This window comes from Pelecanus crispus, chromosome 8 (assembly GCF_030463565.1).
Source record: "Pelecanus crispus isolate bPelCri1 chromosome 8, bPelCri1.pri, whole genome shotgun sequence".
In the NCBI taxonomy this organism is placed as follows: Eukaryota; Metazoa; Chordata; class Aves; order Pelecaniformes; family Pelecanidae; genus Pelecanus; species Pelecanus crispus.
In genome coordinates, this window is record NC_134650.1 from 17750784 (window position 1) to 17773369 (window position 22586).

The 22586-nt window shown below is 38.6% G+C and overlaps 1 protein-coding gene across 1 annotated transcript in view; it reads right to left on the reverse strand.

The window, feature by feature from the left end:
• Nucleotides 1-22586, reverse strand: part of SLIT3 (slit guidance ligand 3) — a 549457-nt gene that overhangs the window by 95432 nt on the left and 431439 nt on the right. Inside the window, exons 18-23 of the mRNA XM_075714742.1 lie at nt 19204-19347; nt 13578-13741; nt 11319-11451; nt 1843-1911; nt 652-723; nt 400-471 (exon numbers count right to left, since the gene is read on the reverse strand). Of these exons, the coding sequence (XP_075570857.1) occupies nt 400-471; nt 652-723; nt 1843-1911; nt 11319-11451; nt 13578-13741; nt 19204-19347 (654 nt within the window). The remainder of the gene's footprint in view (nt 1-399; nt 472-651; nt 724-1842; nt 1912-11318; nt 11452-13577; nt 13742-19203; nt 19348-22586) is intronic.

Below are 22586 nucleotides of genomic sequence, written 5' to 3' on the forward strand. Positions count from 1 at the left end.
CAATGGAAAATTACATTCTAAAATACGATCAAGGTTTTACAGGCAAAGAGAAAAGTCCTTTCCTGTGGGGCACCCTAACATTGTTCAAGTAGAAGAGACAAACAGACCCTATGCAGTCTCTTGGAGGCCTATTTTCATGATAGTTCTTGTCCCTGAACTATCAGAGAAAAGTCATTCATCCTGCAAATACGTAATTGCTTCTTTTCAAAGTTTAGCATTCACCTGCTCTAGTCATTACCGGACATATTGCACCTAAGTACAAGTACATTGAAGCTAATTGTGTGAAAATATTTATGACTACTGAATCAAGTGAAAGCCATCTGCTCGTTAAAAACCTCTCTGCCATCAACAGCATTCTAATAAGCTGCAACTCAGCTGCATCGAAGAAGTGGTACTTACAGCACCCGAAGAGACCTGAGCCCGTTGAACGCGTGGACTGGAATGCACCGAAGTCTATTGTAACTCAAGATGCTGGGAGAATGAGAGAACAGAGTTACAACGTTGTATTTTCTTTGCTTATTTCTCTACTAATTCAACCACAAAGAAGCATGGAAAGCCACATGCTTAAGTAACAAGATATATACTAATTGTTCAACACCTAAGATGGTGTCTAAAAAGCAATTAAAACTGTTAAAACTTTGGACTACTTACAGCGTTGATAACTGAGTCATGTTGCTGAAGGTGTAATTGGCCAATACGCTTATGCTGTTGTTGCTCAAATCACTGAAGAAACACACACAGAAAAATATAATTTGTATGTATGAACTGAGAAATAAGTCTTTTTAAAACATTACATAATATTTGCACAGCAAAATGCCCAAAGCAAATGAAAAGTCACATATTATCAATTTATATAATATTTCCCAGCCAATTTTGAGTAAGCTCTAAAAGCAAAGCACATCAGACTCCCCTAAAAAGCTTCAGACTCAGAAATATTAAGGCATATTTCCATCATATAACATTAAAAAAACCCCAGTGAATAGAAGCAGAATTTTTGAAGAAGGATAAATTAATAAATGGTACAATAAGTGAATATTTACTGTACCAACTTGCTTTGCAATTTATTACAGGCATACCATTTCCATATGCTCTTCACATTGACAGCTACTAGAACAAAGTTTCATTTTTAATTTAGAAAAAGTCTTTTAGGCTCAAACAGAACATTTTGTTTTGTTGTTGCTCTCCCTTGAAAAACAAAATTAGAGATATTTCCAAATAAAACACTTTTAAAACAGAGGATTCTAGTTTTGCCTTCCATGTTGTTTTTGTCTGAGGTTGTTCTGCCCATTTGGCTTCAGTATCTACAGCTGATTCAAACAGCATTTGAAAATTTCTGATAAATATTTCAGCCAAGAAACTTCACTCCTGTGTATTTCAGGGAGCAATTTACTAAAAAAAGCCTAGTTGTGTCTCTATCTGTATGACTGTTCATAGCAGAAACAGCTATGCAGATTTTCATTGCCTCAGCATTATAAATACTGCCTCACCTACAACAAATTAATGCCATCTCCTCTGTTAATGCCCTTTACAGCTTTACACAGATAAATCTGCCAACTGAAACTGTAGCAGCTTGCACAAGAGCTTAGCCCTCTCGCAGAGGCTGGAAGCTCCTGCAGAGGAGGGGTCTCTGGTGCTCTCAGTCCCCTCACTCTTTATCCACTCTTTATGAACACTTATTGGCAGCAGTGGCCACTGTGAAATTCTTTCCAAATTCAAATTACAGAAGGTTTTTGGGGTTTGTGGGTTTTTCCCCCCAAAATACTGATTATTTATTTTTCACCTACAACACAGTGCAGAAACAGTCATGTAATTTTCTTGACAATGAAACCATGTGTTTCTTACATCAGTGTCAGGTGTCTGAAGGTGGAGAGCCCCTTTGGCACAGAAGTCAGATGGTTTCCTTCCAGGTATCTGAAAAAAGTCAGATTTGACAATTACGCAAACATGTTAACAAGAACTCCTGTCACTCAGTCTGCACTATGAATGAGGGAAATATAAAGTCAATCACTAAGGAAATTATTTTTGATTCACTGCTTTGAAATTGTAACAGTTTCTCCTTCATAAGTGAATTATCTGACATGCAAAGCATGACAGTAGCTTATGGATTTTTTTTTTCTTTTGTTTTTTAAAGACTTGGAAGAACAAAGGCTCTCTGGCCTACAGCAAACAGAAATGACCATTTTGTTCTTCTATGACAGCAACTGAAGGGAAGAAAAATTGTATGGCTTGTGCCCTGAACTTAAAGTTACCTTTACCAAGTTTCTATAAGAATGCTGAGTGCTGACTGACTCTGTTAGGGAAGTTTTTGTGTTGTGCATGTGAGTTCCTTGTACAGCCAGAACTGGAAGAGGAGCTGCACTGCCGGGTCTCTGTGTTGCAAAACATCTTGCTTATTCCAGTGTCAACACAAACATCCATCGGTTTGACGCCCCATCCATTACAGCAATTCCTACTATGGCATATACAGCCTCCTCACCTTTCCTTTTCAAAGTACACTGGTACAGGAGGAAAACTTGGTACAAATTGAAGACCAAAGACCAAGTTCTCTTTGAACACATGCTCCTCCTACAGGCACTAAGTGTATTTAATAAAATAGCTTGTGTTTTCAGTGTAGAACTTATCTGAGACACCACCGAATGTGTCTCTGTTCAGACACATGCACAGTAGGGCTAAAGCCTTTTGCGATAATCCTATGTCCTCATTTTCCTGGAATACAGTGCCTATATTTTGCAGTTTTTCTCCACTGAAGAAACATGAACATTCAATAACCAAGGGAAAAACCCTGAACAAATATAATACTTCCCAAAGGTTTGCCCAGAAGAGAGCATCGGATCTCAAGACTCTGCAGCTGACCTGTGGTAGCAATGGGATGTGGAGCTTTTCCTGTTTATTACAAAATAATAGAGACAGAGCTGGATTTCTTTTCCTTAACCTTGGCTTTTGGGTGAAACTGCACCCCTCGAAGATACAAAAGTAACAAGGCTCCAGTGGAAACTGACCACTGTGGTGCCATGACACTGCCAACGAGATCCTCCAGACATCGGCCAGAAGCCCTATCTACCTGGGAAACAAATCCAACCTTTTCAGAAAGTACTGTGTAGGAGGAGTGCACTTGTCCCTCCACAGGTGAGGATAAAAGATGAAATGATATTTCCCTTCCTTACAAGATACTTCAGGGGATTTTTCCTAAGGTAGACATGGGGCAATGCAATTGATGTGGTATGTTTTGAAAGATAATCAAGCGTAGCCAGGAAATGCAGCCCACAGACACCAGAACACTCAATGTGCTGCCTCTACTGCTGAAAATATAATCCGTTAATCATGTTAAGAATTTTTATCCCACACATACAATTTCCTTTTCTTTGGCAACAGACCTCCTTATTCCGCATTTATTATAGATTATTACTGTGCTATATGTTCCCTCTCTACATTAACCGTAACAACACAGAGGTATTTGTGTAAACTAAATCCAAGAAAATTTTCCCACAAACTTTATTTTTACAACATTTAAAAATAAAATCTATAAACACTAACAGAATTTCTTACATAATGCATTTTATAACTGTCACATTTTATTCCTCCCCCCTTCTATTTCAGCATAATGCCCTCTCGCCATTTTGTGCTGCTTCAGCTCTCTTTTCAATGAAACCGCTCCAACTAAACTACCCCAGCCTCATGGTTATCCATTCTGCCTGTGCACAGGATCCCATCTAGGCAGAGTTACCTTAGAGCATGCGATGGAGCTGCCCCAGCTCCTGCTAGGATTAGGCTGGACAAGCAGGCCTACAGGCTTTTGCATTTTTAAGCAAAAGCAAAATCCTTCCTTAATGAAAAAAACCTATTGAACAAATTAATCTCTCCATTCACAAAGATCACAAGCATCGAGTGACAGCGTTGCACAGTAAACAGCCCTTGCAAAGTAGTGACAGCTGCTCTGCTGACGCAGATAATCACAAACCAGAGTATGGGTTAGTTATGCCACATTTACACCTCCCATGGACATTCATATTCAGCAAGTGTAAAGTCACTTGCTTCATTTTGACTAAATTTGGCATAAATGATTTTGAAAATGGAGTTCCTTGGAGAATTCACACCATGAATTGTTACACGCAAGATCCTCAGAAGTCAACCACATATGTTTCTGTTTAAACAGGGCAAATCATGTCTCATTTCCCCAGTTATGGTCTGCTATGGACGCAGCAAGCCACTGGGAGTCTGTGCCTTCTTCTTCATCCCCGAAAGTCACAAATCTTAAACCCATGCATGAGGGTGGGTTAAGGTTCCAGTCTTCATTCCAAATGCCAAATCCAAAGGATTTCCAAAGGAAATCAAAAGCAGGTCATGTATTATGTATTTGGAAGCTTTATATGATTTTCCTTTAGGAAAGGAGACTCAACTCTTGCAATGTGTTGAAATCTTCAGAAATATATCTTCAGGACATCCTCTTGCTGATCCCATTATAAAACAGCCTGCGATTTGAACAAACTGATGATGGCTGGCCAAGGTCTTTCCTCCCTGTTTTGCTTTCTGGTGCAATCAAAAGTTGAGGGTGCCCATTTTAATCCAGTGCTTCATTATTCAGACTAACAGAGACATGCAGACCCCTGGAGTTAAACTTATACAGAAGATCTGCTTTGAATAGCTTTGGATTTGTACTGCAAGCAATTCGATGGTTATAGAAATGTGCTAGCAGAAAGTGGCAATACTTATACCAGCGGTATAATTTCTGAATAAACACAATTTTACACTGAAAAATTACTCATTATATACTTTTCATGCATGCATAAGAACCATTCACCACTGTTAAACCTTTCACCACATTGTACAAAGAATGGCAATATTTTCTAAGCAAAAGGCATTCATTTTGAAAGCACATTTAAGTGCAATGAATTTGAAATAACCAGAGCTTTTAGGGCATAAAAGCATGCCAAGAACCAGGAGGATCTGAGATGCAACATTTGAAGAAACCAATTGCTGCACCATGTTGCCCATCGTGGGCCAGGCCTCCGTCAGCAGAGGGAGGTGACGCGGGGGCAGCAGCTCTGCACCTTGCTGGGCTGAAGATGATGGATGGGGTCTGCAAGAGGGCTGGAAGCTGGACATAGCGAATAACAATTATTCCTGAGGGTGAACGGGCAGAGCCCATTTACAAAACTCTGTATATTTATGTATACATACATAAAAATAAACAAACAGGAATGAAGCTACAAACCCGTTGCCCAAACAAAACAAACCATAACAGAATGACATGGAGGGAAGATTGTATTTTTAATTCTTTTCAATCCTTAGCCAAAGTAAGGTGATGTACATGGCATCTGGTATGCAAAGAAATTCTGGCATGAAAGAAAAAAATATATGTCTAATTTGAACGCTCAGAGTCAAATTATTAATGTGCAGACAGAGTCAAGAGTGGGTGTCAGCTGTCTTAATACACACATACTGACTAGTATTCAAAACAACTTCATTTGCTTCCTAAAGTGTCTAGAGTCTAGAGTTTAATATATCAGATTGGAAATTGTCTTTTACCCCATGAATGCTGCTGGCAATCCTGAAGTCTCAATAATGACTTGTAACCAACAAGCAATTACCAGAGCCAAAACTGAAAAAACCCAAAAACATGTGTTTGTGTTTTCATAAAATGGCACCAACTACCTACTAGGAAAGTTGTCTTGCAAAATGTGGCCGAGTGCTGGGGACAGGTGACTGTTTGGCCAGGATGGCTGGTGCTGCGGGGCACGGCCATGTCTCACTCCATGCTTGCACCAACTGCGCCGGCTCTCAGAGCCCAGTGCCTGCAGCAGCCCTGGGGCTCATCTAGCACCTTCCACACACACTAACATCACATATAAAAAATTTAAAACTATGCATAAAAGATGACAGCTGTTCTTTTTCCAACTTGTCTATTTTTATACTGAAACCACTTGGATTGGAGGTGATATAACCAGCACAAGGTGCCAAAGCATCATGTAACGATTGGAATCACTTGGACCCTTTTTTGTACTGAAGTGTCTATTCAGCCATAAAGTCAAGCTCACAGCAGCAATCTGTGCTAAGAGAAGAAACTGGAGAGAGAAATCAGTTCTCAAGGAGTAATTGAAAAGGCACAAAGACTTTCCCTTTAATTTCTTTAAATATTTCATATAGAACATTACATTACAAAAAAAGATGATACTCGACAATTTTATGCAGCTCTAAAATTAAGTTATAGTCTAAACTTTTTAATGCAGATATCCAATATCCTAAAATTTTGAGGCAAGTTTAGTTTCTTAAAAACAGTGGTCTAGAAGAGAATTGGACTGTGAAGACGAAACATATCTGCAAAGCATGAATTTTAAGAGCTTCAATTACAGTTTCTTGAGAAGAAACAAAATTCAAGTATGGACCTAGGTACAAATCTTGAACTTTCTTAAGTTTTGGCAAATTGGACTCTGGATTTTGCTGCATTTGTATGTCAGGCCACAACCTACAGGTTTGACACACAGAAACATGACTGTGTGTGAGAGAAAAGTGAAGGCCCTGGAGTTAAACTTAACTCTATTAGTGTTAAAGTCACCTTTCCGATTGTGATGGTGCATGTACTCAAACTTCATCAGTCACTGAACACATTGTTTGATAGTATTGATACTATTTACTTTTTCTAAACCATCGGATTTGAAATGCAGATTTAAGTCCTCTATTTCAGCTGTAACTAAAATATCCTTTACAGAACTATCCATTATCTCAATGGGAGAGTTTTCCTCCGCAGTGAATTAAGGAGGCTGTAAAACCTTTTATGACACAGGACCATCTAAGCCTAAGCTTTGATCTAAATTGTTTCTCTCCTTTATTATCAAACAAAAATTCACTGAAGTCTGTGCGAAGGGTCAGTGTGTAAAACAGTGCCGATTGCCAGACAAGCAAAAGCATTTGCATTCTCAAGCAGTTGATTTTCATCAAATATCTCACTTCAGAGTTATCCCTTTGATCAACAGCAATATAGACATACTGAAAAATGGCACTAAATTATTACAATATTCTACATGTATCATAACTAACTGCTTAGAACATATTTATTGCAACAATTTGCATGGCCCAGGTATGAGCCACTATTTTTAATCACAAGTCAAGAGAATTCACAAGTGGCTTGGAAGATGGAAAGGAGGGTTGAGACTGGTGGTAGATACCTCCAAGTAGATGTGGCAGCAAATGTATGGGAAGCAATTGTCAAACATCATCTTGGCAACTGGAGATTCAGTTGAATAAAGGTGCCATGCTAAGGCCAAGGCAGCAACAGGCACAAAACTAGTGGTGGGGAATAAAGAGCTAAAAGACGGTTCAATGAGATCCCTCTGCTAGTAAGCAGGTCAGCTACTTGCAGAAACTGTTGTGCCAAGCACTGCATGAGCTTGCAGGCTAAATGAACCTAACACGCAGAGCAAAAAACACAAATCAGAGAGAGAAGGTTTGTGAGAAGAGAAAGAGAAATGACAAAAGTAATACAAATATTAATATGTATTAATATAAATGGAAAGAAAAATAATCACTAACAATGATGTATGGATGCAGGTTTTCCTAACAATCCCATCAGTGCCATCATATAGCTCAGTGTCATGATAACATTTGGAGTTTAGAGATTACATGATTAGTACATATTTATTCAAAAATTCACCATGCTCATTACGCTACAGCTTATGCACACGCCGTCCACATAATTGCCTCCAATGTTTTTCCCCAGTGCAAAATAGTATTTGCTGTAGGTCCATAAAAGCAGCTGGATGTTGTCAGATAAGACTTTATTAGAAATAGACTATACTTTTGTGAAAAAAAAAAAAAGAAAAAAACTAGTGTTCACACACTGTGGTAATATGTAAACGGAAAAAGAGCATGGGAAACTTAGTTCAAACAGATTTGGGGGAAAAAAAAAAAGAAGAAAAGGAAAGCCTGAAACACCAAGCAGCAGTGAGGCTAAGTTCCAAACTAGCTCATTGCATGAACGTTTTACTTCTGAACATCTGGATCAGAAAACTGAGTATGTTCAGAAAAACCAAGGCTTCTCTTCAGAGCAAGCAAACAGTGGGGGAAAAAAATGTTAGCAGTATGTAAATATAGAGCAAAGGAATTTGCAAGAAACAACATAATGTTTCCCTATTCCCAGGAAGCTGAAAGAAGGCTTGCCCATGATGACGAGGTTTTGTGAAGGAATCGCTGGGAAATAAAAGTTTCTTGCATCATCATCATCCCTCTAAAAAGCCAGGAAACTTAGTGATCTTTTCAACTCTATTCTAGATGGAAGCCTTCCCTGCCAAGGTAATCCCTCCTCCCAAGGGTGGCACAAACCAAACACAGGGATGTCTTCTGTCATTCCAAGCTCTAAATATGAAGTAGATAATGGTTTTCACATGTTTTGTCTATATACACATCCAAAACAGAAACACAGGAAGAAAGTTGGAAGGAGCGAGCCTATGTCTGCAGTCCACCATGTAATAAAACATTCCTGGTGATCTTTTTTTGCTGAGCTTAAGTACAGTGAAATTTGACCCAGCAAAGGGTAACATTTTCCCTATGTGCCCATGCAAAAGGTATGTTCATTTTTGCACATTGCTATTTAATACCTGTTACAATGAAAGAGTTCCTGTTTTAAGACTATTTTAAGACCTCTAACGGAATTTAAAAGAACTTCTGAGAAGGCTATATTCAGCCATAACAGACTAGTTTATCTAGATACATGGCAGTTCTTTTTCTTAAACCATGTTATATAAAAACACACTGCACTTTAATAAAAAGCACTGCAGCTAATGTGCCTTGTAAATGAATACATTAATAATGGAAGTTTATAAATGTCAGACTGGTGCATTCATAAAAATTCCTCTAAAATGCTCCCCTGCATCATACCATCATTCAGGCCTCCCGCAGGGAGGGAGCTGTGGGCTAGGAGGACAACAGGCTCTTTACACCCTCGTCCTCTCCTCGGCATGACCTCTGTCCTTAGCGACCGTGGTTTTGTGCGAGTGCCTGGGGGGAGCACGGAGACCCCAGCACACTGCCCAGAGGTCTCTGACATGCGAGCATGGAAGGGGAAAAAGGCAGCGTGGGTTGTGGCAACATGGCAGAAGGGTTTTTAATCTATCTGAGCACCTGTGACCACTGTACCAGTGAGAAAGGTGAAGGCATCCCTGCCCTGGAGACTGCTGTGGCTCTCTCTAGCCATGCAAAAGCTGCTGTGATATCTTCTGCAGCAGGTAACTTACACACTGTCCAGTTTCAGGTGCTAAACAGATATCCACTGCTACCGCAGAAACAAAACAGCTTTAAGAAGATACTTCAGTTCAAGGGATCTAGGACTGCCCTAGGGAAATGGGGGTATTTTGGTGTGAGGAGTGTAAATAGACTGAACAAGATAAATCTCTCAGAAAGAGAGATTGCCCAAAAAGCTATTGGGTTCTCTCTGCCCAATTTTAGCTGTCCTGAAAATGAGGCAAGAGGTGGGGTTCCACAGGAGATGCTGTTTACCATAGCAGCAATGACAATTCTCAAACATGGAACAATAAAAATACTTAAGGTCACACCAGCAACTCCCTTCTAGATTATGGGCAACACCTTTATCCAATCTGGAAGCAGAAGGAAGGCAAGTAAGATTTGATTATTTATTTATTTCATTCTTGTCACAGTTTCCACAAACACATGACATTTTTAACTTCAGTACCTGCAGCTCATCTTTTGGTATAGATTGAAATAAGGAACTCAGCTTATGTTGGTTGAGACGAGAGTGACATCAGGATTGAATTTTGAGACAGCTGGGACAGATTCAAGGTTATATTTGTAGAACATGAAATATTCAGAGCCAGCCAGTCCATGGCTGACTGTGTTCTGCTGACACATTTCTGGATTGAAAGCAGAAAACCAAACTAGAGGCTTGCACAGCCAAGAGGCTCCTACTGAAGAAGACAGTCACGTAAACTCCTATGAACTCAAACTGCTCAGTTCCAGGCTATTGCCTCATTTGCCAAGAAATAGCTTAAGAAATATAGCAGTTTTCAAGAATGTGAGATTAATTTCACTCTTTTTGTGAAAGTTATGTCGTCAGTGTATCAGATAGTATCAGTGAAAATCAATATGCAAAATTTAAACATAAAAATTTCTCAGTGTGGCAGTGGAAATCAAAGTAACATCTGTGATATCTTATTGTTGGCAAGTCATACTTGAATGCAATGAAACCTGAACAAGAACAGAGTAGAAACCACCTTGCACACTTTTTATTGCTGATGGCAATATATAAGGGAATACAGGCCAGGACCTGGCTATTAGTTCAAACTACTATTAACTATGTCCTGGTTAACAGTGTTCCAAGAATGTATAAATTAATGCAAAATTTCCATGTTAATTTGAGTTACCACATACACTTTCATTCAGCAACAAAGTCTTGTATTTGATTACAACACTGGTAAAAACAGTGCAAACCCCATTCTCCCACTGTGAAGGGAGTAAAAAGATAGGTATCTCATTCATCAGCTGCCTTGTTACTAAATAGTAAAAATAGTACTAGATACTGAAAATTAGCAGAATCAGATTTTAATTCATTACAAAATTCACTGAACATACCATCTAACTCAACCAATTACTTTCACATAGAAATGTTGATGAGATTGTAACAAGTTTCAGTAATGACTCACCTGGGATAGATTTGAATAAGGACCTAAAGGGGAAAAGCTCAGTATTTCTATTTCCAACTGTTTAAGCCAAGCAGTTCCACCAGTGTACTTCATTTCCATGGAAAGAACTAAAATCCAGTACAAAGTAATAGTGAGGGGTAGATGAAAAGACGACTAGAAAGATGGTTCTCAACTAGGATGAATTTACTTTACAATTTAATCCAATTATCTGTTACTGTAGCCATTTCATGAGGTTTGGAGAAAAGAATTCATTGTTTGTTTCCACCACTGGCTTGCTTTCTTTTTCGTTTTTTTAATCTCCTCAGAGGATAATTAGCTCACAGCTGCGTAAGTCAGGAACATATTTTCATCATCCTTTCAAACTGCCTGTTGTGAGCTTAGGCTGCTCAGAAGCACTACGGGATTATTTCATACTAATATATGCATTTGTTCCCTACACACAGAACTAATGGGTACAAGGATAGATAAACTCTGTTCCCATTACAGAGCAATGTATTCAGTCAAGGGACAAGTAAGTATAAAAATAACAGTCAGAACATATGGAAAGCACCAAAGCACAAAACACCAGCCACTAAAGTCAAAGGCAAACCCCCCAAGGACCTATAAAGCCTCACTATGATGTAATTTCATGAACTTCTCATGAAAGGAGCTATGTAAAAGGTAACTTACAGCTCAGTCACATCTTTGGGAATTCCTTTGGGCAATATCCGCAGCCCTTTGTTGCTGCAACGTACCACTGAGTCCACACAGGTACACTGGGAAGGACAAGGAGGTGAAAGCAAGCAGCTGCTTTCATCGTTACCTGCAGAGGGGAGAGAAACAGAGTATTAGGAAGTCAGCTTTACAGCCCAGAGTGATGCACTTTGAAGATAACTGCTTACAAGGACCAAGGACAGACATCCCTGATTCCATGGTAACCATCACAATATTTCAAAGTAGATCCAATGCTTTGGATCAACCTGCCATCATACAGTTTCTTTAGGCAACACGGACATCAGTTCAAAAACTGAATAGCAATATTTTTAATTTTTTTTTTCTAAGAAGTATCTACTTCCCTGTAATTTTGCAAATTACAGTAAAATCAGTTATGTGAATCCCCCCCCCCCCCCCCCAATATACTAGCTGAAATGGAGTACTTGACCAGAACATTGCCCTTAAATTCATCTAGACGGATGATATTCACTATCTACTCTGCTTTAGGAAGTTTTTTTTTTAAATTCAGCTTTTAGATGTTAATTTTTTACTTTTTCAAATCAGCCTGGCACTTCTTTTATCATCTGAATTGTAAAACCTCTTTCATTTTGACAAGGATAACCAGGCAAGCAACAAATTGAACAGCATACTTCCAACTGCAGGCGATCCATCTGTGCACACATAAAAATATCTACTTTCTCCAAAAATGGATTCAAAGGTCCATAAACAGCAGATTAAATCTTGTAATTGAGAACAATAGGGTTTCTGCAGAAGAAACCAACTCTTTGAAGTTAAGAACATTAAAGTATGGATTTTCCCCAAAAGCAACAGGCTTTGCAAAACATAAGGCAAATGCATACTACAGTATCATGATGTGTATGAAAGCAAACAGTTAGTGGCACATTCTCTAGATGACAGTGAGAGGAACTGCCCAACTGTTTGTGAGTACAGGCAGCCTGAGTTGACCAGCACAGAGACACAGTGCTGCGATCCAAGAGCACACAGCCAGCTGTCATTATGTGCCACCTTCTTTTTTTTAAACTGATGCAAGGACTAATTGAGACAGAACTGTTTCTTTCTTCTCTCTGCTGGATGTACTCATGAGCATTGAGATTAAAGAATAAGACTGGAAGTCCTGATACAAGATAACAGAATTACCCATAAATGTACAGGTAGGGAATCATTTGTATTCAGAGGGATGGAGAAGCATGACCAGCCTACAGAAGAACAGGGAAAATTTTTTTTCTTTTTCTCCCCAGCTGAGCTTAATGAGCTTAATGACCGGAAACAAAATTCAAAGTCTTTCGTAAACCTGCAGAAAGAGCATGTTTCTTCAGCGTATTCAATTTTCCCCTATGGTCTGTGTTTTACACACTGCCACCATATACCTTCCATTCACCACAGCTGTCTGAGTGACTGTATGATAGAGAAAGCTCTTGTGGACCAGGATTTTTTTTTTTTCCTCCCAAACTAAAAGCAAATTATTCTTTAATGACTAAACTTGGGTCCCTTGAGCTCTGAGCCCAAGCACCTGGGCTTGTTGCCAGATTGCTTGAATAGGACAGAAATTAATTTCTACTCTAAGTAGGAAACTTCTATCACTCTTATGGTCTCTTTAGAGGTATGACTAACTGCAGCTCCAGCATATCTGGTCTTAACAGGCAATCACAGCCTACAAGTCAAGTTAGCAGTGCATTCATCGGTCAATTTTTCAGAAGACAAAGAACTACCTGAAGAATGAAAGAAATGTCAGGATTTTTTTTTTTTTTTTAACCTATGTGGACCCTGCAAAGCATTAAGAATCACTGAGTCATTTCATATAATATCTGAGGATTTTTTTTTTATTTTCCTGTATTCATACCCATGATTGGTGAAACTGAACAGTATCCAAAACTAAGACTTTCCAAGCAAGCACCATTCCCACTAGCTTCAGAGGGTTAAATAAATGTATGAATAAGGAATTGGGAGGAGCCAGGATTATACTGGGATTATACAAAGCAGAGCATTTGTCTATAATAAATTCATTCTTATATTTAGGTGTAGATAGTAGAAATTCAGAAACTGGAAATCAAGAATAAAAATAAACTCCTGATAGGGAACAATGATCTTCAGCTCTAGGTGGCTGTCTTCCTCATCACTAAACTGTTTACCATGCAGTATAGTTTGATAGGAAGGGAGGTCCTCACAGAGGTGCCAGCATTATCACAAATGCCAAATAGAATTGGATTTTCTTACCATCGCAGGTGAAGTCCTGGACATCTACATCTTGGATTGGAATATCCTTTAAGAAAAAGGGTTTCAAGCAGCGTGGATTTCCACTCACAATTCTCTTCTTCCTCAACCATTTTCCCAGCCAGGCCAAATGGCAGTTACAATTAAAGGAGTTAGCCAGCAAATTACTGAAATAGAACAAGACAGAATTGCATCAAACATGAACATACAGAAATACTGAAATAACTACAGAAAGATGATGGGTTCCGAGTCCAAGCTCTTTCCTGCCATCTGCTTCTGTGAGATGCTCCTCTGTTCTACAGATCAGGGAAGTTCTATGCAGGTTTCATAGTAGGACTAGGATTGTAATTAAAATATATATACATGCATATATATACACACACACACACATATATATAAGTTTATAAACCAAAGTAATTACTGCTACAACTATTATTTAGACATACTTACATCACTACCAGGGCTGTATTTGTAGTGGATTTCAACCCAAGCTACAGCTCACGCCCAAGTCTAAACTCACCTCATACACTGCACCCATGTGCGCATGATCTTCAATGTCATTACTTTGGGTAATGCCATGGAAAAGTTTAGCACTGCTAGCCCTTAGCACAGACCTACATGTACCACTCCCTGTGCGTACAGCCAAGCTGATTTAGCACGCTGTTCCTTGCCCCAGTACGTTCATGCTTTCCACTTGTGTTACGGACCATACAAACCAGTACCAGCTGGTAGCCACTGGCAACCTGAATTTGGGTTTCCTACTGAAGCAGTAAGGATAGCACTCTGTATGTACATATATACATATATTAAGCAGCACTGTCAGCTTGAATCACTTCTTATGAAGCTTTCTAAGGTCAGTATATCTGTAGTGAAAAGCATCTGCTCTACTGCCTTGTGAACTTTGTGAGGTCTGCATCAAATCTTGCTACGGCTCCCAAAATATCTTTCAAATACAGTTGCAGCCTAGCTGTGGCACTGTGGTATGCAGTACCCAAAGCAACCATTTGACAGCATCTGTGAGAGGGATCGATTCTTAACGTAGCTTGGGTGAGCGGTGTTTAAAAAAAGAAAGCCCTATCCGTCCTTTTGTTAAGCCATGAAAACATAGATGTATAGCAATTTCTCAGTGGAGCACCTGTAACATAGATAGTCAGTACAGAAAAGATATTACTAATTTCTATTTCTTAATAGGTTGTGATCCTTTGAATGAAAGGAGTGTAAGGTGACAGTTATTTTAAGCAACCATCTTTCTAAGCTAGAATTAGTGCTGAGAATCTTGGAAAAAAACTTTCTACTGGAGTCCTGTACTGAAACGCCTATCCATAATTTGTGTGTAAGCTTTTTTATGACTAAACTTCAGATGAAGGAAAGAGGCTGATATCCCTGGTAAAAAAAAGAAGGCTGACTATCTCATGCACAAAGACAGGGAGGATCAATAGCCTCGTTCTGATGTTGCCTCATCAAGAAAAATGAGCTGTCAGAGCCCCATGTATGGAAAATGAAGTATCTATACTAATGCTGATGGAATTCTCACATCATATGTGACTGTATCCAAGAGTTATTATTTTGGTAGTGCAGAAATAAGATGATAATGAAATTTTTCTAAAGAGTAGCATATCTTAAAGACAAAAAATTTTAAGGCCCTAAAGAAACAGGCTCTTCAAATGCAGGTGTAGTAGCTGAAGACCTTCTAAAGTCTTCACTTGCAATATACTTTTACAAACTAAACATGTAGTCAAAATCACATTAGGTTTTCAGCCAAGCAATTACTTCAGAAAACAATAGTGCTGAAGACAAAAACATATGGCACAGTTGAGGTGTGGCAGCAAGAAAACAAACCCAAACCAATTCCTAAATTATTTAGGTTCTAGGCCATCATCACATACCCACAATACGATTTACAGCTGCCCTTTGCGTTGTAAAAAAGCATACTTCAATCACTGCACTAGCCTGGAGCTCTGGGAGTGTAATTACATGTGGATCTAGCACAGACTATTGTACATTGTGTGGGAGGAGAACTGGGGGGAAGCAAAAACTCAGCATAATGTTCAATAAAAAAAATACTCAACCTACTTCATGCTGACTAGGATTCAAAGGCAAGTCTAACTTGCTGTATAAAGGTGAGAAAATGAACAGGTTACATAGGAGCTTTCAGACAGAATGTGCATAAAAGCACTGAAAGCATTACTCTAATTCTAGTTACTTTCCTTCTGAATTGTTTTCCATTTTCTTTAATCTATAATGGGACCGCATGCAGGATGCCTTGTATATTTTCCACACTGACATACTTTGGCATGAACAGAGCGTTTAAACCAAGTACTTAAACCTCCAACGCTAAGTAAACCAATGCCTCAAAGGCCATTTGTTCCATTGGTGGAAGAGAGTGAGATCACATTCACAGCACAACTTCTGTGACACAAATCCTTAGAATGAAATAAGCCACAACTGGAAACAAACAGCAGGTTTATATAATCATGTTTCTGGAAAACCAGCAGCTCTGAATGTAAAGAACATTTTGCACATCTAGAGGGCATCTTACTGGGACATATCAAAAACTTTCAGGAACATCTGAATGTTCAATCTACAAAATGCTCTCACCAAAACAGTAATTATCGCTACTCTACAGAGGACAGGTTGCTTTGACTTAATGTGTTACTGCTCACTAGCTGAGCAGAAGTAACTATCCACAAACCCTCATTTTCTTCTTGGGAAACACAGGATAACATATGTCCTAAAATTTATTAAACCCTTGGATTAGAATATTTGGATTATGCTTTTCTTAGGAACTAAGACACAAGTTGTTACATATAAAATGAATAAATAGAGAAACAAATCTACTGTTTTGAAATTCAAATAGCTCTGGGGAAAAAAGGACAATTATCTTGTCACACATTATGCACATCCTCCTGTCACTTTAGCAACACCTAACTTTTGTCCTTTGTCCAACTGCAGAGCAGTGATTTTGTTGCTTGTAGTATGAAGTTCATACATGTGCCTACATAAATGCTCTTTCCAGGGCAAGACTGTGGTGCAACTTTTGGAAAAAATGTAAGATCAAGGCTCTCTATAAAGTGTCACGTGGGACAAGAGATTCTGATTTTCATTTGAAAAGCAATTGGAAGTCTGGAAAGGCCAATTATTTGCAAAAGCTTTGTTTTGGAATCTGGCTATTCAAGTGGAGTTCTCAAATCACAAACAGTAATGTTGGGCAGACAAATTGTTATAAAAATTCATAATTAGTAATCAGAGTTCCTACACCTAAGATAGTGATTTAACCACTCAAACAGAAACAAAGCAATCAAGCTTTTAGCAAAGATGCCATACTAACATTAAATTCATAAGTGTTTACTCAAGGACATAGACATATTTTTAAAATCAAGGGGGAATAGAAGTCTTGAGGAATGAAATATGCATCTCCTACTACAAGTGCCTCTTAAAAATTGCAAAGAAGCCATAGAATATTAACTATTTAAATGGATTCTAGTGACCTGTTGGAAAAACATGCTGAAATGCATCTCAATATTGTTGAAATTAGGTTGAAAATGTATTCTGGAATTCAGGCTAAGTTTATACTAGAATAGTTACATGTTTAATTCATGGAAAACCAGTTCTGCTTGCAAACACGCCCACTTGACTGTGTAAGGACTGAAAGACATGACTAAACTCTCTGTATGCAGAAGTGCAAGCACACTTCAAATTAGGATGCTATAGTACCTACTTTAACTAGTAATAAATAATAAAAACTGCTATTTTTTTACCAATAACTTACAAAATAGATTTTCTTCGTCTATTGAAAACCATTAGTCAGGTATTTTCAGAGCTGTTTGTGTTTTGATAATATCAATGAGGTTGACTCACAAAGAGTAATAACAAAAGGAGCAATATTTTTCTGTGCTGTAAATATGCCAAGATAAAAATGGAAATGTTACAATTTCTGGCTCACATTAATAGATGCAAAAATAAGTCATTACAATACCCAATTAACTCACAAAGTGTGGGCTGAACAGGAAAAGCAGTCATACTATCTATCTTCAGTAGTGTTATCATCTAGTATATCCACCTACAACAGAGTACTGCTAGGAAATGAACATATCTGAATTTTGCATTTATATGTGAAATACCACTATGGCCTTAAACCAATGTCTGAAGAAGTCAAAAGCACACCTTCTCCTGTCTGTAGATCAAGCACAGAGTGAAAACATGTAAAAGAACAAACTTTTTCATCAAGACACAGCTAGGAACCTGCCATGACCAACATGATTATAAGTCAGTGTCAAAGCAATGCATTCTAATTAGCAGCAGCTTTAATTGCTGTTGCTAGAAATTGTAATAATCTTTATCCACAGCTGAAAAAAGAAGAAATGGGCTATCTTCTTAACAAAACATGACAAAGACACTTCTATGCAAACAAGGTAGGGACTTTATAGACTGATTCAGAAGGTCACAGCTATTAAGGGATCCACGGAAGGAAGCACAGAGACAATTGCACGAGAAGCAGGCAGGCATTGCTTTAAAGCACAGTGAGAACAAGCTTTCAGCAAGTACCACTTGCTTTGACCTGTGACTTGGAAACAGCCAATAAAAATAATGTGGTTGCGTTTCTCTCTTTGTCCACCGATTTCAAGGAGGCTTTTGGGACTAGAGAAAGCAAATGGAAGAAAAGCCTAGGTTCTTTATGCTGCATGGAGCTAATGCCAGAATGATAACTGATTTGCTGGTGAAAAGTTAGAACAACAAAATGAAAGTGTGAGCAACAAAACAGCTGAGATTCAAACACTTCTTTCTTCCCCCAAACATGATGGAGAATACTTTCAAAACCTGAAATGCAATAGCACCAATAGTTTATTTTGTCTGGACAATTAGGATGTATTTTCAGGGCAGCATGAAGGGAATTAAGCAGACAACTTCCATTAACAGCAACATCAGGGTCCCCATTCACAGCTGGAAACAAAGAGCAGACTTTCTTTCCATATTTATCAGTCTGTACTTTATTAAAATGGACACACTACAAAAAGCATGTAAGCATATTTAAGAAGCAAGGGAAATACTTCAAAGAAGGATTGAGAAATATAAAAGAAGTATCACAAAAGCTTATGCTGGGATTTTCAAATTCACCATCAGTAGGACTGGAGTATTTTGTCAGCTTAGGCTCTTCTGAACATCTAAGCATTAGTTAGTAGATTTCCTCTGATACTTAACTGATTTAACTGAAATCCAAGAAAGCTGTTCTTACAAAATTAGACTCTACTGAAACTAAAGCAGCTGCAGGGAGCTGAAGTGTATGATAGGCTATGCACTTCTGAATCTGCAGAGATTGTTTTACATGAGCTTCTGCTGTGCACTGCACTAGGCTGAGACACGGCAAAACATGCAGTCATCCTGTCTGAGGCTGGCAACCTCAAAGTATTTTCAGCCACGCCAGCTGAAGCAATTAAAAGGTTTTTCTAAATCACACCTTGAGTCCTCCAAACCCGCGATTTCAGTAGGATGGGGTTTTCTTTCCCTAAATGAAGTTTTCCATATATGAACAATAAGTAGTTTGATTTTGAAACTCAAATATTGTCTTCTTAAAAGGAAAGCGTGGAATAACAGCATCATGACATGTTTGTACTGTAAAAAGATAACTTACATTGTAGACAAAGAGACTAATGTGCTGAAGGCTCCAGGGGTGATAGTGCTGATGTGATTGTCATACAGAGAAAGAAGCCTCACTGAGCTCAGTCCAGCAAAGGTGTCATTGTTTATACAGCTGATAGAATTGCTCCTCAGCATCCTGCAAGGATTAAAACAGGGGATTAGCAACTACTGGGAGGGGATATAATTTAAGGATAGCAGGTCCTTTATCTGAGGCATCAACAGATGCTTTGGCAAGCACTGTATTCTTTTTATTGATTGCTGAAGTACAACACAGCTAAAGGAGGGCTAGATTCATGTAAACATTGTCTCATGAATTTAAAACTCATTTCCTCCATACAACATTAGAGGCTGATGGGAGCTCCACATCTGAAAGCAGTATGCAATTAAAATTATGACTAGTGGCAAACTTTGAAATAGACACTGAAGCCTTAATGTAGTAAATATCTGAGAGTAAGTGAAGATGTGTTGCAGATATCAATTGAGAAAGACTGCTAGAAATGTGTGACAATAACAATACTAGCTGTGTTATTTCTATTCCTATCATGGTTGTTTTTTGTAATCCACACTGCAAAAGTATGGAAGGAAACAGCATCCTCAGCAGAAACCAAGGAATAGCTTATGAAAGATTTCCAGACCTAACACAAGCTCTGAAATGTCATTAGAATCATTAATTGACATGACAGAAAGCAGTAGCCATCCTATAAAATGGTCTTTGCTCAGTGCTTGTACCAGATGAATCAGTGCTGTGTTTTGGAAGATACATCTCTCTGAGTTGTTATGGTAACAATGAACTCGATGATAAAGCCTAATTAATCTCAAAGGCTGTAGTATCTTATTTCACTCCATAGCAAAAAAAGACTCATGTATATTTGTTACACTGCATGCCAATCAACATCTGGGTCTGTAAACATCACTACACAGTTGTGATATTCCTACTTAGGTGAAAAATTATTCAGTAATTAAAGCATAATACCAAAAATCCACAAAATATATGCAGCTCGTGCTGCTGTTCCAGTGAACTGATCTTCCAAATTGAGGAGGGTTAATTCCTTGGTATCTGTCCTGGTTTCAGCTGGGATAGAGTTAATTTTCTTCCTAATAGCTGGCATAGTGCTGTGTTCTGGATTTAGTATGAGAATAATGTTGATAACACATTGTTGCTAAGTAGTGCTTACACTAGTCAAGGACTTTTCAGCTTCTCACGCTCTGCAGGTGCACAAGAAGCTGGGAGGGGGCAGAGCCAGGGCAGCTGACCCAAACTGGCCAAAGGGCTATTCCATACCATATGACATCATGCGCGGTATATAAACTGGGGCAGTTGGCTGGGGGGCAGCGATTGCTGCTTGGGGACTGGCTGGGTGTTGGTCGGCAGGTGGTGAGCGGTTGCATCACTTGTTTTTCCTGGGTTTTGTTTCTCTCTCTGTCTTGTTGTTCTCCGTTTCATTATAGTTTGTATTATTATTATTTTATTTTGGTTATTAAACTGTTCTTATCCCGACCCATGAGTTTTCTCACTTTTGCTCTTCCTGTTCTCTCCCCCATCCCACCAGGGTGGGAGGGTGAGCAAGCGGCTGAGTGTTACTTGGTTGCTGACTGGGGCTAAACCACAACAGTATCAAATTCATGCAGTGAGCAATGAAAATTCAGACTCCCTTAGAAGTCTGGATTCAAATCTCAGATTGGCATCTGCCAGTTGGGTGTTTAGATACCACATCAACAGATACTTGAAAAACACCAAACAGAGATTAGGTATGGCTGGGAAGAAATTCACAGTGTAATCACAAATACTCTGTGTTTCAGACCTGGACATTACATTGCTTTTGCATTACTGTTCTCTACGTACAGTTACCATCACAGCCACTATGGCCTCAATAGTGTTGGTATTGTAACTGGGGTGAAACTATGTTAAAAAAGAGTCACAGGGCACAGACACACACACCTTACACGTGGAGTACTAAGCTGGCTGAAAGCCAGGTTGAGACCACAAGCTCTAAAATGAATAGGGTAGTAAGAGAAGTAAGGCCCTTAGTGGCTTAGTAGCAGTAGAAAACATTTTCTCAATTGTGTATGTAAAGTATCAGGCAGTAGTAGTGCAAGATGGGATGACTGAATCTGGATGCCAATACATCTTGCACAGCAATGTATTACATTTCAGGAACATACAGTCTTTTAAAAACTGAACCATGACCCTGTCCAGTGTGGCCTCTTTGTAAAAGACCAGAATTTTAATGCTCAAAGAAAGTCTATTAATGGATAGAAATATATGTCCCTCAAGCCAGAACCTTTGGTTTCATATCATGGTTCAGCATGCACTGTATGCCCTTTCTGAAGGAAAACTTATACTTACAGATCTTCATATCATGCTGTGTATATTTAGACTGCTTTATCAGCTAGGGCGAAATGTAGGTCAGGTCAGCAGGATAGCTTCAATGTTAAGCATGTTTTTATTAAAAAATGCTGAATTTTGTTTAGAAGCACTGCCACAGGCTGCTTTACAGTATAAAAATTAATTTAGTATCTATGGACAGTATTTTCAAATCCCTTAGTAAAGGGCATACATTAAATTAAAGAACAGATGGCTGTAACCACAGAAAAATAATGTCAAAGGAACAGCAAAAGAAAAGTTCCCTATTTGTCATTACAGGCCAAAGTCCTTGAAGTGAAACTTAGATTTCTTTTTACACTTGAGTAAGGACTGAAGTAATTGTGCCATGATACTTTGCAACACAAGAAGTATTTGCTGCTAAAGAATAAATTGCAGATTTCAAATTGTATTTTGATTCCTAGAGTCTATCTGCTGACAGCATCCACATAGTCAAGTACTTACTTTCTACAGCAAGGAAGACTATGCAAGAGGGGTATTTGTCACATACAAATCATACACAGTCTAGCATGAGTCTTTGCTGTCACCAGAAGCCTAGTCCCTGACTGCTTCTCAGGGTGGTAGATGGGGTGGATTATACACCATCTTGAAATCTTGTCTGTGATCCTTGTTCGAATATAACTTTTAACATGAAAATAAATTAGCGTTATGTACTATGAGTTTATGTATAAAGCATTAGTTCTCAGAAATAAATTACAAAGGTTGTCTAAGCACAAGAGTACTACCAAACTGGTTTCTTATGCATTTGTGCTCTATGTCTCCTTCACACTCTCTCCAACCACAACCACATCAATAATTTTATTTAATAATTAATAATAATAATAATAAATAATTAATTTAATAATTTAATTAAACACGTAATTTTTATGGTATTGATATGGGGAAGAAAGAGCATGCTATGGCTAGGCCAAAGCCATGCCTATGCTCATGGGCTCCTACACCTGGTGCAGAGTGAGTGGCCAGCTACCTTCCATCAGCAGGACCTGTAACAG